Source organism: Lactuca sativa, chromosome 6 (assembly GCF_002870075.4).
Source record: "Lactuca sativa cultivar Salinas chromosome 6, Lsat_Salinas_v11, whole genome shotgun sequence".
NCBI classification, from domain to species: domain Eukaryota; kingdom Viridiplantae; phylum Streptophyta; class Magnoliopsida; order Asterales; family Asteraceae; genus Lactuca; species Lactuca sativa.
In genome coordinates this window covers 13,837,592-13,850,283 of record NC_056628.2, presented here as the reverse complement: position 1 = coordinate 13,850,283, position 12,692 = coordinate 13,837,592, and the positions used below count along the sequence as shown (strand labels likewise).

At 33.2% G+C, this 12,692-nt stretch overlaps 2 protein-coding genes across 2 annotated transcripts; both read right to left on the bottom strand.

Moving 5' to 3' along the window:
- Positions 1-7,633: 7,633 nt before the first annotated feature.
- Positions 7,634-8,913, bottom strand: LOC111918777 (arabinogalactan protein 41). The gene is made up of 2 exons (XM_023914400.3): positions 8,598-8,913; positions 7,634-7,897 (listed from the first exon to the last, which is right to left on the bottom strand). The coding sequence occupies exons 1-2, from the start codon at positions 8,716-8,718 to the stop codon at positions 7,794-7,796; spliced, it is 225 nt and encodes a 74-aa protein (XP_023770168.1). The 5' UTR covers positions 8,719-8,913; the 3' UTR covers positions 7,634-7,793.
- Positions 8,914-9,112: 199 nt separating this feature from the next.
- On the bottom strand, positions 9,113-12,339 carry LOC111918776 (uncharacterized). Its single transcript, XM_023914399.3, has 6 exons — positions 11,695-12,339; positions 10,406-11,244; positions 10,090-10,308; positions 9,789-10,002; positions 9,512-9,707; positions 9,113-9,436 (listed from the first exon to the last, which is right to left on the bottom strand). The coding sequence occupies exons 1-6, from the start codon at positions 12,218-12,220 to the stop codon at positions 9,286-9,288; spliced, it is 2,145 nt and encodes a 714-aa protein (XP_023770167.1). The 5' UTR covers positions 12,221-12,339; the 3' UTR covers positions 9,113-9,285.
- Between the last annotated feature and the right edge of the window lie 353 nt (positions 12,340-12,692).

The following is a 12,692-nucleotide window of genomic DNA, read 5'->3' as shown; positions in this document are numbered from 1 at the left end:
ATGAGTTTTTGTAGAATTATATTTTTTAAATGCTTTTTTTTTATAACCATGACCTCAACCAACCAATCTTTAACGACCGATCCAGATTAAACACCCCATGAGGATGAGAGGGGGTCAGTGGTTATCCTCTGATTGAAACCATTTTGAGACTCAAACTCATGATTTCCTTTAAAGAAGAAATGACTGCCACTTGCTTTACCCATCAAACTATGAGCGGATGTTTTTAAATGACTTTCTTGCAAATTATTTTACATATTTATGCATTTTTTTTTAAAGATTTTTTCAGTTTTATCATATCAATATAAATTATATTGTTTTCGAATACTTTTTCCGTATATAATTGTTAATATATAATAATTATGGACATTCAAATTCATATGAATTTAATAGACCATATGTCATGTTTATAAGGGTGATTCGGGCATGTCGAGCTCCGTCTCAACCTCTTTGCCTCCCCACCTGAGCCAAACTCAACCACATGCTTTGCAAATGAAAGAGAAACAACACAAACACACCATTCACGACATTTTTACTTCACTTGCAGAACTTGAGAGCGATCTATGCATGACACGCCGAGCTCCATGAAGTAGGTGCGGGGCCGGTCCAGACGGTGGGCAACCCGGGCGACCGCCCAGGGCCCACGTCTCCAGGGGGCCCAAAAACTATGCGATATATAATGTATATATATAAAAAAAATCTTATCTAAATGACTTTTAAGGTCTAAGGTTGATTCAAACTCAAACTAGTTCAATAGATAAACAATTTGAATTTCTTGTTATTGCTAATTGAACGTATTTATATCGAAGAATAACTGATATTTTTTGAATCTTTATTATATTTGTTTTTAAGGGGTCTTTTTTTCATTTAGTCCCGGACCCCATATATGTTTGAATCGGCTCTGACTAGGTGCAATCGTGCAATCGTAATTACCACACCATTTGGTTTAGCCTAACTTAAACAAGCCCCTTTTTATTATACATATTTTTGACGACGATATTGGATTCCAAAATGTTTCTATAAGGATTGCATTGGAACTTGATCTATTTATTAAAAGAAAAGCAAGTGTCGTGGAAATATGTTGGGGGGTTAATAATGGTCGTCCATCCCCACCATTAACACGATGCCCCTCTTTGTTCCCATAACTCAGTACATGCTCATCCAAGTTCCAACCGAATGGAAATTTAATTTACTTATTTTAACTTCTAGGCTTTTAAATGTTTGTCGTCAAAATGTACAAGTCTCTAAAGCTTGTAATCCGGGGGATTGATATATACCTTTTTTTTTTGAAATGGCAAATATCATTAGAAAAATCACGAGATTAATAGGTGACTAAAACACGGGCAGAGTACAACAAATGAAAATCAAAGAAAATACGTAGTTCTAGCTAAAAGGAGAGAAAATCCAATCAATCTCACTACAACACACCTTCGAGGTTCGATGTTTAAACCACAAATACGCATGATTGATAACCTCGTCCGCAATCTTAGCCGAATTGGTATATAACCTTTTAAATATCTTGTTGTTTCTAGTCTTCCAAATGAACCAAAGAATGGCATACAGTACCACCATAACCTTCTCCTTTTTCCTTAGGCAATTGCCCCATACAGCTGCGAAGTTGAGAAAATCATTCACACCGATGAATTGCGGGTGTTGTATTCCGCACCATTTTAGGATCCAATCTATAGCCTCCTTTGCGATAGGGCACACCACCAAAAGATTATCAGCCGACTCCTTCGCGATCCAATCTATAGTCTCATCAAAGTTTTTGATTGTGATTATAATTAATTTGAAAAGAGTTGAGATCGAGTTTTACTGTTTCTTCTTGAACGATTCACACATATATCATCCAAGTCTTACTTTTTTTTATGTTGAGATTTAAACCCTCAACTCCTTATGGACAAACTTCCTTTCAAACATTTTAATACCGCTAAGAGAATAAAGTATAATATCGAAAAAAAATATAGTTTTAGATAAATACAAACATATCAAAAAACTTTATAACATTTACCATATGTTTTTATTTAGAGAAAATTAAATAGATTTGAAAAAATCACTAATGTTTATTATGCAAACGATTATTTTCAATGTATTTTTATTCGGTTTAACTGATTTATTTTGACCGGTTCAACCGGGTTTTTCTAAAAACCGGTTAGTTCAATCCGATTCAGAAATAGACGTAAAACCGATGATAATTAAACCGCTTTTTCTCCTGGGTCCCGGTTCAAACCGGTTTTTAAAAGATTGATTGGATTAGACTTTGATACCAAAACTTGTTTGGATGAGATAATGAGTGTATTTTATGGTTGCACTGATTTTACTTTTAAGTTTTGCTCCGAGTCCAATTCCAGTTACTTGGTCTATTGGTCACTGAAGATGTAATTTGCAAAAGAAGTTCATTTATTGTTGGGCTTGATTCTCATGCCTACTGAACATCAGTCCAATGCGGACGAGTCTAGAGGTGCCGAAAGCCCGAAAGGGCATACATAGCCGATCTAAAACCAAACCGGGTTGCCCAAAGATATGGACCGGTCAAGACCAAAAGAGACCTAATTCTTCTAAAGAGGTCTCAAAAAATATTAGGGCATTCTCAGACCGACCCAAACCAGGAAAAAACTTTTATTTAATTAAATTCAAAACATCTTCGTTATATATGTATTAATATTTTTCTTTAAAGACTTTTGTATTGGAGTAATATATATTTATCGGATCAAACGGTTATACATAGAAAAACAGAAATGAATCTGAACCAAAAATTTTGAATATAAAGAGTGAGAGACTGAACTTGTCTAAAATAAGTCCGGATTGAAAAGAATAATGACGTGAAAAAAAACAAATCGAAAAAAAAAAAAAAAAAACAGTTTAGACTGGTTTGCGACCGCTTTTGTGCACCTTTTCTTCCAACCCTTATCTTATTTTGTTAAATGTTTTTTTTTTTTTTTTTTTCTTTTTTGCTTTATCTTTAAACTTTGTGGTTGCATTGTCTATCAAATAAAATGTTTGTTATCTAGTAACACATTACTTAACTATTTGTCAAAATAAGGTTATATTTTTTATTTTTTATTTTGAAATTTCAACAATTTTAACTAGGACACTCGACAATATTAACGATTAATTTATGCATTAGTAATGTTTCTACAAAAGAAAAGTCTCTGACAAACCATCCATCAACTTAATTACAATCTGGTAAATCTACTCTAATAAATGAAGTTTTTTTTTGTCATATGTTCTCTTCTCCTTCATTTGGATACATGACATTTTCTAAAAATTTTAAATTTTCTATTTTCCACTTGTCATTTTATTATATTTTTCATTTTATTAAATTAAAATTTCACATGTAATATGTAAGGTAATATATATGTAAGGTATTTATTATAAATGGTTTATATATGTAATGTATTCAATACATTAAAGTCTTATTAATTTTAATAATTCAAAAAAATTCTCATTTTTCTTATAAATTCAAACTTTTCAAATTGTTAAAATTTTATATTTAATTTTTTTTTTAAATAAACACATGTAATTCATGGGTCTCACACCTAGTAATAATAAGTAATAATAATCCTTCACATTTCTCTATTTTCTAAAATATTAATAGGGTAAATGACACAAAAAACACTATTTTTACACAGAAATTCGATTTTGACACCGTGTTATTTTTTGTGTCAATTTTGACACTGTGTTTTCCAATTCGTTACAATTCTGACCACTTGACCGGTTAACCAAGTTACATGCTGACGTGGCATGATGACGTGTCAGTTTTGATGACGTGGCATACTGACATGATATGCTGACGTGTCAAAATTGATTTTTTTTTTCCACAAAAAACACTAAGTTTTCACTTTTTTTTTATTTTGACACTAAGTTTAATTTTTTATTTCAATTTTGACACTATGTTTTTTTTGTTCCAATCGAACATCATTTATCGAATTTTGTTCAATTTTGTTTATTTTCCATTTGAAACCGTATAAATATATTTTTTTATTACATTTTAAACCGTATAACATATTTTTTTCGTTTAAAAACCACATTTTTATTGAAATACAAGGTGTTTTTTTTCTTACATTCAAAGCATTAGTTATATCATGAGAATCAAACTAACCATAAGCTTCTAATAAGATGTAAAAATTTGATGGGTTGCAAACTTGATATCCAAATTTTGATCAACTACACGCCTATAAACCTTCAAACACATTTTAAAGTTGCATATTAATATAAAATACAATTTTTATATAGCTAATACATATTTATACATAAAAATATGGTTTGAGTGTAAAAAAAATGTATTTATACAAAACTATGGTTTTTAAATGAAACAAAAAACATATTTATATGATTTAAATGTATTAAAAAAATATTTATACGGTTTCAAATAGAAAATTGTCAACATTGAACAAAATTGGAAAAAATGATGTTCGATTTGGAACAAAAAAACATAGTGTCAAAGTTGAAAGAAAAAATTAAACGTAGTGTCAAAATCAAAAAAAAATGAAAACTTAGTGTTTTTTGTGAGAAAAAAATTCAATTTTGACACGTCAGCATATCATGTCAGCATGCCACGTCATCAAAACTGACACGTCATCATGCCACGTCAGCATGCAACCTGGTTAACCGGTCAAGTAGTCAGAATTGTAACAAATTGAAAAACACAGTGTCAAAATTGACACAAAAAAAAACACAGTGTCAAAATCGAATTTCTGTGTAAAAAGAGTGTTTTTTGTGTCATTTACCCATATTAATATGACACATGTTACTATTTAATTTGATAGGAGGATTTATAGGAGTAAAAAATAAAAAGATATTTAATTTCTCTTTCTAAAAACTAATATAATCACCAATCTGGATGTGTCCAGCTCTGTTCCAAGAACCGAAATAAAAGAAATGGATCCATATCCTCCCCTGCATTCATAACAAAGGAACCTTCACATTGCAGAAAATAAGAAAATGACACTTTGGTCCCTACACTACAGTTTTAATTCTCCGGAACAACATTTTTGGTCCCTAAAGTTTTTAACTTGCATAAATTACATTTGTGGTCTCTGTAGTTTTAAATTTCCGGAATTACAGTTTTGGTCCATCTAGTTTTTAATTTGCAATCAGGAAATAAGAAAACGACACTTTTGGTCCTTATCGTTTTAATTTTCCGGGACAACATTTTTTGTCCCTGTTTTTAATTTGAATGCATTACATTTCTGGTCCCTGTAGATTTAATTTTCCGAAATTAGACTTCTGGTCCCTGAAATTTTAATTTTCAAAAATTACACTTTTGGTTCCTATAATTTGCAATTTTCGGCACTTTAGGTCCAGTTTTTCATATTTTTTACAACAAGACTAAATTACTGTTTGGATCCGATCCCTGTGGTTTCTACTGTTCTACAATTAATTAATACTCACACATGCAAGAAGCAGACAAGAAATAGAAAGATCCTGAATCTCTCTTGGAAGTTTCATGTTTATAGATGAAAAATTAGTAAAACATTTAAAAAAAATTGAAAATATTATTGAAGAAAGTCAAAAAGTACTTTCATGAGGTTTCATTCATTTTAATACTATTAAAATTAATCGACCCAAAGTTATTATATTTTAATTATGCTTAAAGAATTAGTACTTCGTAAATAATCAGAAAACATTTATGTTCTTTGTATTGTTCTAATATAAGATTTGGTTGATGGAGCCTAATGTGTGTTTTGAATTAATGCATTTAGTTGCTTTGATAATTATTGGGATACAAATTTATATGATCTTGATTGATATATATTAAAGAGAAATATAGTACATTTATTAGGGTTCTTACTTTTGATACACCTCTATACAAAGCATGCAATTTGGCTTGGATCCTTACAATTCTTTTATTCCATTGAGGACTTGATTTCAACATACCATCTAATGCTTTAAGAATTTGATATAAGCACTTTCTTTACGTTTTGTGTCCCAACTTATTTTGATTTGTGCAAATAAAGAAAATTGATTTCATTTCAAAAAATAGTTTCCAGAAGTGAAACATGTTCCAAACGATTCTTATAATTGAGTGAACCTAAGTCGATTTGTTTTATTTGATGAAACATCATCAGATTTTATGTGAACATTCAAATGAATTCTTTTGGAACATTTGTAACAGAGCAAATGAGTATTTAAAAAAACTATTGTCTTCGATTTTGATGTTTGTTAAGAACAAACCAATGGATTTGATGATGAATAATGTTGCAAGGCTGACTTAGTAGTTGACCATGAATTAGTCATGACAACTTAGTGAAATGTCAGACTGATACATTTTATGTTTAATCTGTGTTAGAGACAATACATTTGAAATGTATTTTTTTTAAAGGTTTTTTGAATAACAGTTTCCCGAACACTTTAAATCTCATCTTATCTTTGTATCCTTGGACATTATTTCCCTTTAGAGTTTAGTCCGAAACTGGACATTTAGGACATGATTTTTTTTTTTGCAGAAACTCAAAACATTATTCATTTTTATGACTATTTTTGTGAATATCCTAAAATATAAAATGCTTTAAAGAAATATATTTAAAATACATCTAGTGAAAAGAATAATATAGTGCGTGGAAACTCAAACTACACCGGGGTCGCCTATTGTGGTGTATGGTCAAAAGTCAAAACCCCACACCTACGCTCCTAAGTCGGTTGTATAGTGTTCTTCGAAGCGGAAAACCCCTAAAACTTCGTAAACTCCGTGAAGATGGAGAAATCTGAAGCTGTTTGCGGACAAGAAGCGTTGGAATTACTCAATTGCGTCACCAATTCATCTTTCGATCAAGAGAAATGCATCGCGCTCTTGAATTCCCTACGAAAATGCGTTCTAGACAAGGTAAGATCTCCCTTTCGGTTTTTCGGAATAGAAATTGGATTTAGATCGCAGTGTTTTCTGCCTAGTTTCATCATTTTTCAGTGTTGACGTAACATCTATAGGGTTTGATAAATACATAGGAACGTATTCAATTTAACATTCGAATCATTGTGATTTAAGTTTGAGCACCATGATTAAGTTATGTATCTTCATCCTCTATCATGCAGAAAGTGAAGAAGTTCTCACTGGCAGAAGAGAAACAAGCAAAAACCCACAACATTGCTGAAAAACAGGGCTGACACTTGTTTTCGTTAACTAGACATGATTCATTGAGATGATTTTTTAATTAATATGAATGTTTGAACCATTGTATTTGTATTCATCACACAAGATTTTGGATCTATATTCTAAAGCTACATACATTCTCAATGCTTTACGCATGAAAAATGAGAAACTATTGATGAGATTTACTTGAATTTTGCAAATTTGTATGATTCATAATAAGGGGAAATCATTTCTTCAGTTAAGACCTTGTGGTTGTTTCTTTCTTTTCCCTAGTAAGTTCTGTATAAGTAATGGGTGAATAGATAATGACTTTTGTCTCAATAAAGTGTTAGTATATTTCTTTTTTAGACCTAGTAAACCGTCTTAATAAAATTAAATGACAATTTTAATCATGGGAGTGGGAGAAAATGGTAAGGGAAATGATTAAAAGAGTTGTGTCTTAACACTTTAAACTATTCTATCTAGATTGAGTCAATAAAAGACGAACATTTATTCATGTCTAAATTAAGTGATTAACTTATTAAGTAAAAAAGAAACAACTCCTGATGCTCTTCTCTCTTGGCTTCTAGTTGTTCGATTATTGAAAGGATTTCTACAAACAGATTTGACAACTTGAGTTTACAAAATCACTAGTCATAATCTCCTCTTCTTCTCAAATAACATACAATAACAATAATGATAATAATAAATCAAATTCTTCCTGCATTCAGCTGATAACTGTAAATGGGGAATCCAGATTGTGCATGACATATGTGAGCACCAATGCTACCAACATCAACAAATATGCTATCCCCTGATCGATTGATGTCCCTAAATCCCAAATAAGTTAACACACCCATTAATGAAAATTTCCAAACAGGAATTGTTTAAAATCATCCACAAATTTATATTTTATAGCATCAAGTATGCATTTTAAACGCAAAATGTGTAGCATCATATGCGTGAACAAAAACAAAGAAAAATGGGTGTAACATGATTTCAAGCAATCATCTTCATCTAATCTACTTACTCATCAAAACAATGCTTTTACGAAATGTAAACCAAGTGTGCTAAAAAGACTTGTTTGTCCTATTCCTATCTTTGCAAGCTACAGTCTTTGGGACATTTTGGTCATTCTTCCCTTTGCTAATAAAAAAAAATGGCTAACAACATAGAAGACAGTTCTAATGTAATGATCTATATATCATGATCATTAAATCGGTATTTAACCTTTGATTCAATGTGTTTAGGTTGAGTTCGTTTATATCATTTTGATTTGTGGATCATAGAGATCAAAACTCAAAAGCTTGATCGGTAAAGTTATAGAACCAAAATTTCTGGTTCGCCCATATTATTAGCTAATCGTGTGAGGGATGAATGGGCAACTACTTGGACAGCTACCATTGATGAATAATTTTGCAATAAAAGATCTAAATCCTTTCAGGGGCATTTGATCGAACACAAGAGGCAATTGCAGATGCGAAAAATGCAGAAGGCAATTACAAAATGAATAATGAAATTGAAAACTAACCGTCGCTGGTAGGTGCTGGCGCCGGAGCCAAAGGCTGGCCGTGAACGGCGGCGGGAAATGCGATGGCGAAGATGAGAGCAAATGCGGACACCACACCTGACGGAATCTTCGATGCCGCCATCGGAGAATAATTCCGAGTAATTGGGGGAAGGAAATAGTGATTTACAGTGATGGAGATTCAGACACGGAATGTTGATTTTATGAATTTGCAATCGGAATTAGATGGCTCCATGTACATCGGATTGTTGTATTCGTCTGAGTGGGTGTTCTTGTGTGATTGGGTCAAAATAATGACCCAGCTGTAATTTTGTTATAGTTTTCTAATTTCTGTACGAAATCAGATTTTACCACTCATTATATTCCCTCAAACATGATGCTTTTACCCCCTGCTGTTTTACTTTTTTCCTTTTTTAACCTTCTAATTTCAACAATATTTAGGTTCTACTTGTTTTACTTAACTTCCTATACGTCTTTTATCTGTATTTTGTGGATTTCATCTTTTGTTCATCAGGAACTAATAAGAATCTTTAACCTTGTCACATTATATAAAAAAATATGATATTCATTTTAGTTACTATCATTACAAATTTAGTAATTCCATAATAGGGACAAAATGTGATACACAAGCAAAAGTGCTTAAAAAAATAACCAAAATCCAACAAAAAAAGAAAAGAAAATGAGAGATACACTAATCATCCATATCATCATCATCATCCTCTTCTTCTTCTTCATCATCTGAAACAATCTTCTGTTTTTTCCATTTGTAAGCTTGCTCCAAGATCTTAAGATTGGACGCCTGTGTTTCCTCCGGAAACAGGTAATCAATATACTCCTCATACCTACAATTTTACAAAACATTTCAGAAAATGATTCCAATTTTGACAATAATAATGAAACAAATTTTTTTCACATACCCAGTAGGCCCATCATCCATTTCTATCTGTCTTCTCTTCTTCAACTTCTTAGGCAACTTAGCCCGAACCAATCCCACATCACCCACCTCACCAAAACTACTTTCCATGTTCAGCCACTCTTCTAACAACATAGCCCTCTCCTCTTTCAGCTCAGGGGCTGATGTCCTATAGTAATTAATCGCGTTCTCAAACACACCTGATCAAAAAAATTAAATTAAATAAACCATTACAATAATCATTTTTTAAAATAGCAAAAAAATGCCTGTTAATCGCTTACTTCTGGCACGTTGAATGCAAAGTTTCTTCTTTTCATCATCATGTTTTTGTTGCTGCTGTTGTTCTTCATCTTCTTCTTCTTCTTCAATGGCAGAAGCTTCAAATTTTGCATAACTAATCCACACCTTCAAATGCTTTGTACGATCCAAAAGCCTCTCGTACAGCTGTCTTGTTCTTTCAAATTCGCCTTCCGCTATTTCAAAGTCAATATACGCCTGCAAAAGTCAAACTCGTGTTACTTAATAAACATCCAATTCCATTTTTATGAATATTTTAATACCGAGTGTTTTTTTTTTGCTTACTTTCCATAGCAATTCAGGCATGTCAAGTGCAGGTTGTGCGATTGCAAGCTCGAAAATAGCGCGGGCCCGGTCGGTTTCACTTAAAGATCTTTCCAGCTCAGCATATTTGCTCCACGCGTAACAGTTTTCAGGTGACCATTCTAAGTATTTTTCATATAGCTTTCGACATCGATCTATATTACCTAATTGCAGCTCGATCTCGATGTATTTCTTGAAAATCTGTTTAATCAAATTTATTAAATAATATATATTTTTTTTTTAAAAAAATCAAAAAGTAAATTACAATTCCTTTTGATTCAATGATTTTAAAACGAACCTTATCTTTAGGAGCAATTCCAATTGCTTTTCCAAGAACAGCGCGTGCAGCAGAGAGATTCAACTGTCTGATTTCAAATTGAGCAGCCAACAACCAAACTTTTGCAAAAGAAAATTTCTTATGAGGAATCAGCTTCAAACACTCACTATAAACATCGCGTGTTCTTCCAACATCCTGTGCATCAATCTCTTCATACAAAGCATAATTAATCCAAAGATAAATATATCTCTGCCAATATCTTTTCTCCTCAGCAGGTGGAACATTCGCAATGGCTCTTTCGTAAATTTCCCGAATCCTTCCTTTATTCCCAACACTCTCCTCGAGTCTGATGTAATCAAACCACGAGTCATAATTCAATGGATTCTTTCTAACTTCTTCTTCATATTGAAACCTTCTCTTTCCAACAATGGCGTCTTCGATTCCTTCTCTATCTCCATACTGTTTCTCAAAAGCTACAAACTTTCTGTAAAGATCTTCGGCTCTTCCCTTTGGGATGTGGTCAAGGGCGAATTTGTAAATACATCTCGCGCGTTCTGTTTCTTTGCATTTCTCTTCGAATTCAGCGAATGCAACAAAGAGAGTTTCGGCTTCTTCATCGTCTGCGAGTTTTTCAACTGCTCTTTCGTAACAGTTTCTTGCTCGTGTGATTTCGCCATTTTTGAATTCGAATTTGGCGTAACGAATCCATGCAGTGACTTTGGGTAAGCATTGGACGAATCTTTCATAGATGGATCTTGCTCTTTCAATTTCGTTGTATCTTAACTCGAATTTGATGTATGAAAGCCATGCTTGTTGATCAGGCTCCCACCCCATCCACCTTTCAAATATCTGTCTTGCACCTGTGAAAAGTTTGATGATATGTGTAAGTTTTTGAAATCGAAATCCAGGGTTTCAATTTCAGTGAAGTTAAAGAAACATATGGGCTTTCATACTTCGCTATAAATTTTTACAACAGGGTGATACACAGTAATAATAAGGGATAAATGGACTAGCTAATTGATGCATTACTACAGCTTAGAGCTATAAACCAAGTGTTTTCAATGATTTTATCTATGTAGTCATGAATAAGTCCCGATGTAAGTTGTGCAACAAGTAATCATCAATGAGTACCAATCTAGCAATTACAGTTTATAATGAATAACTTTTTAAGAGAGTTAGCAGTTTCTAAAGCAAAGTTTTCAATGTTTTTATCTATGTAGAAATTATGCAGCTAACATACTGATAGCCATACCATTATATGGAATTAAGCATAGCAATATGAAGTAAAGTAATAAACACGATTGAAGTACCTGCAACATTGCCTAGCATTTCCTCCATATGAATATACTTATACCACAGCTGATCCACCCTCGGCAACAAAGTAACTGCCCTATCCCAGACATTCCTTGCATGATTGATGAACTTATTCTTCATCTCAACGTCGGCATATTTCAACCACATTGTATGGTCTCTATAATCGACATCAAGCGCTCGTTCCCATACCGACCTAGCTCGATTGAAATCCTTCTGAGACTCTTCCCACTTGGCATACTTCACCCACACACTCTTGTTCCACCGCACTCTCCGAATCAGGTCTTCGAATTCCTTACGTTTACGGAGACGATAGTCTGCGAGCTCTGTAGAATCGGTGATTTTCTGCTTCGGTGGTCGGATTTCAGCTTCTTGACGTTCTCGTGCTTCACGTAAAATCTGTTCCGCTGTAATTTGAATTGGAGCTGGGGTTTTGTTCTTAACCCTAGTTGGTCGAGGAAGCTTGACCTCCGTTTCCTTCCGAGTCAAATAGCCTAACGCCGGATCTCCCTCTCGGGATGCCATGGTTGGATTCGAGGTTCTGAATGCTTGATTTGGGGTTTAGCAAAGAGGTTACCGTAGGCGAATCGTGGAGGAAAGAAGATCTTGTACCAAAATGAAACCCTAGTCGTCTTGGGTACGTCGTAAGGCGGAATTTCCATGAAATGATAGCTATTTTTTTGACAAAACTTCAAAAATGGTCCCTGTGGTTTCCAGAAATATCAAGTTTAGTCCTTAAGTTCAAAAAACCTCACAGATGGTCCCTGTGGTTTCAAAACTTTTAACAAATGGTCCTTCCGGCTCACTCCGTTAGCATTTCACCGTTAACTCATTTTTTAATGAAATATTGCAGGGGTAATTTCGTCATTTCAGTTGTAACCTCCTCTCTTTAAAAGAAATTGCATGTCCGATTTTTGGGCAAATCCTTTAGCTTCATCAGTCGATCATCTCTTCTCCTTTCCACTGTTGCTCGACCGTTGCACCCTTCACGACATCC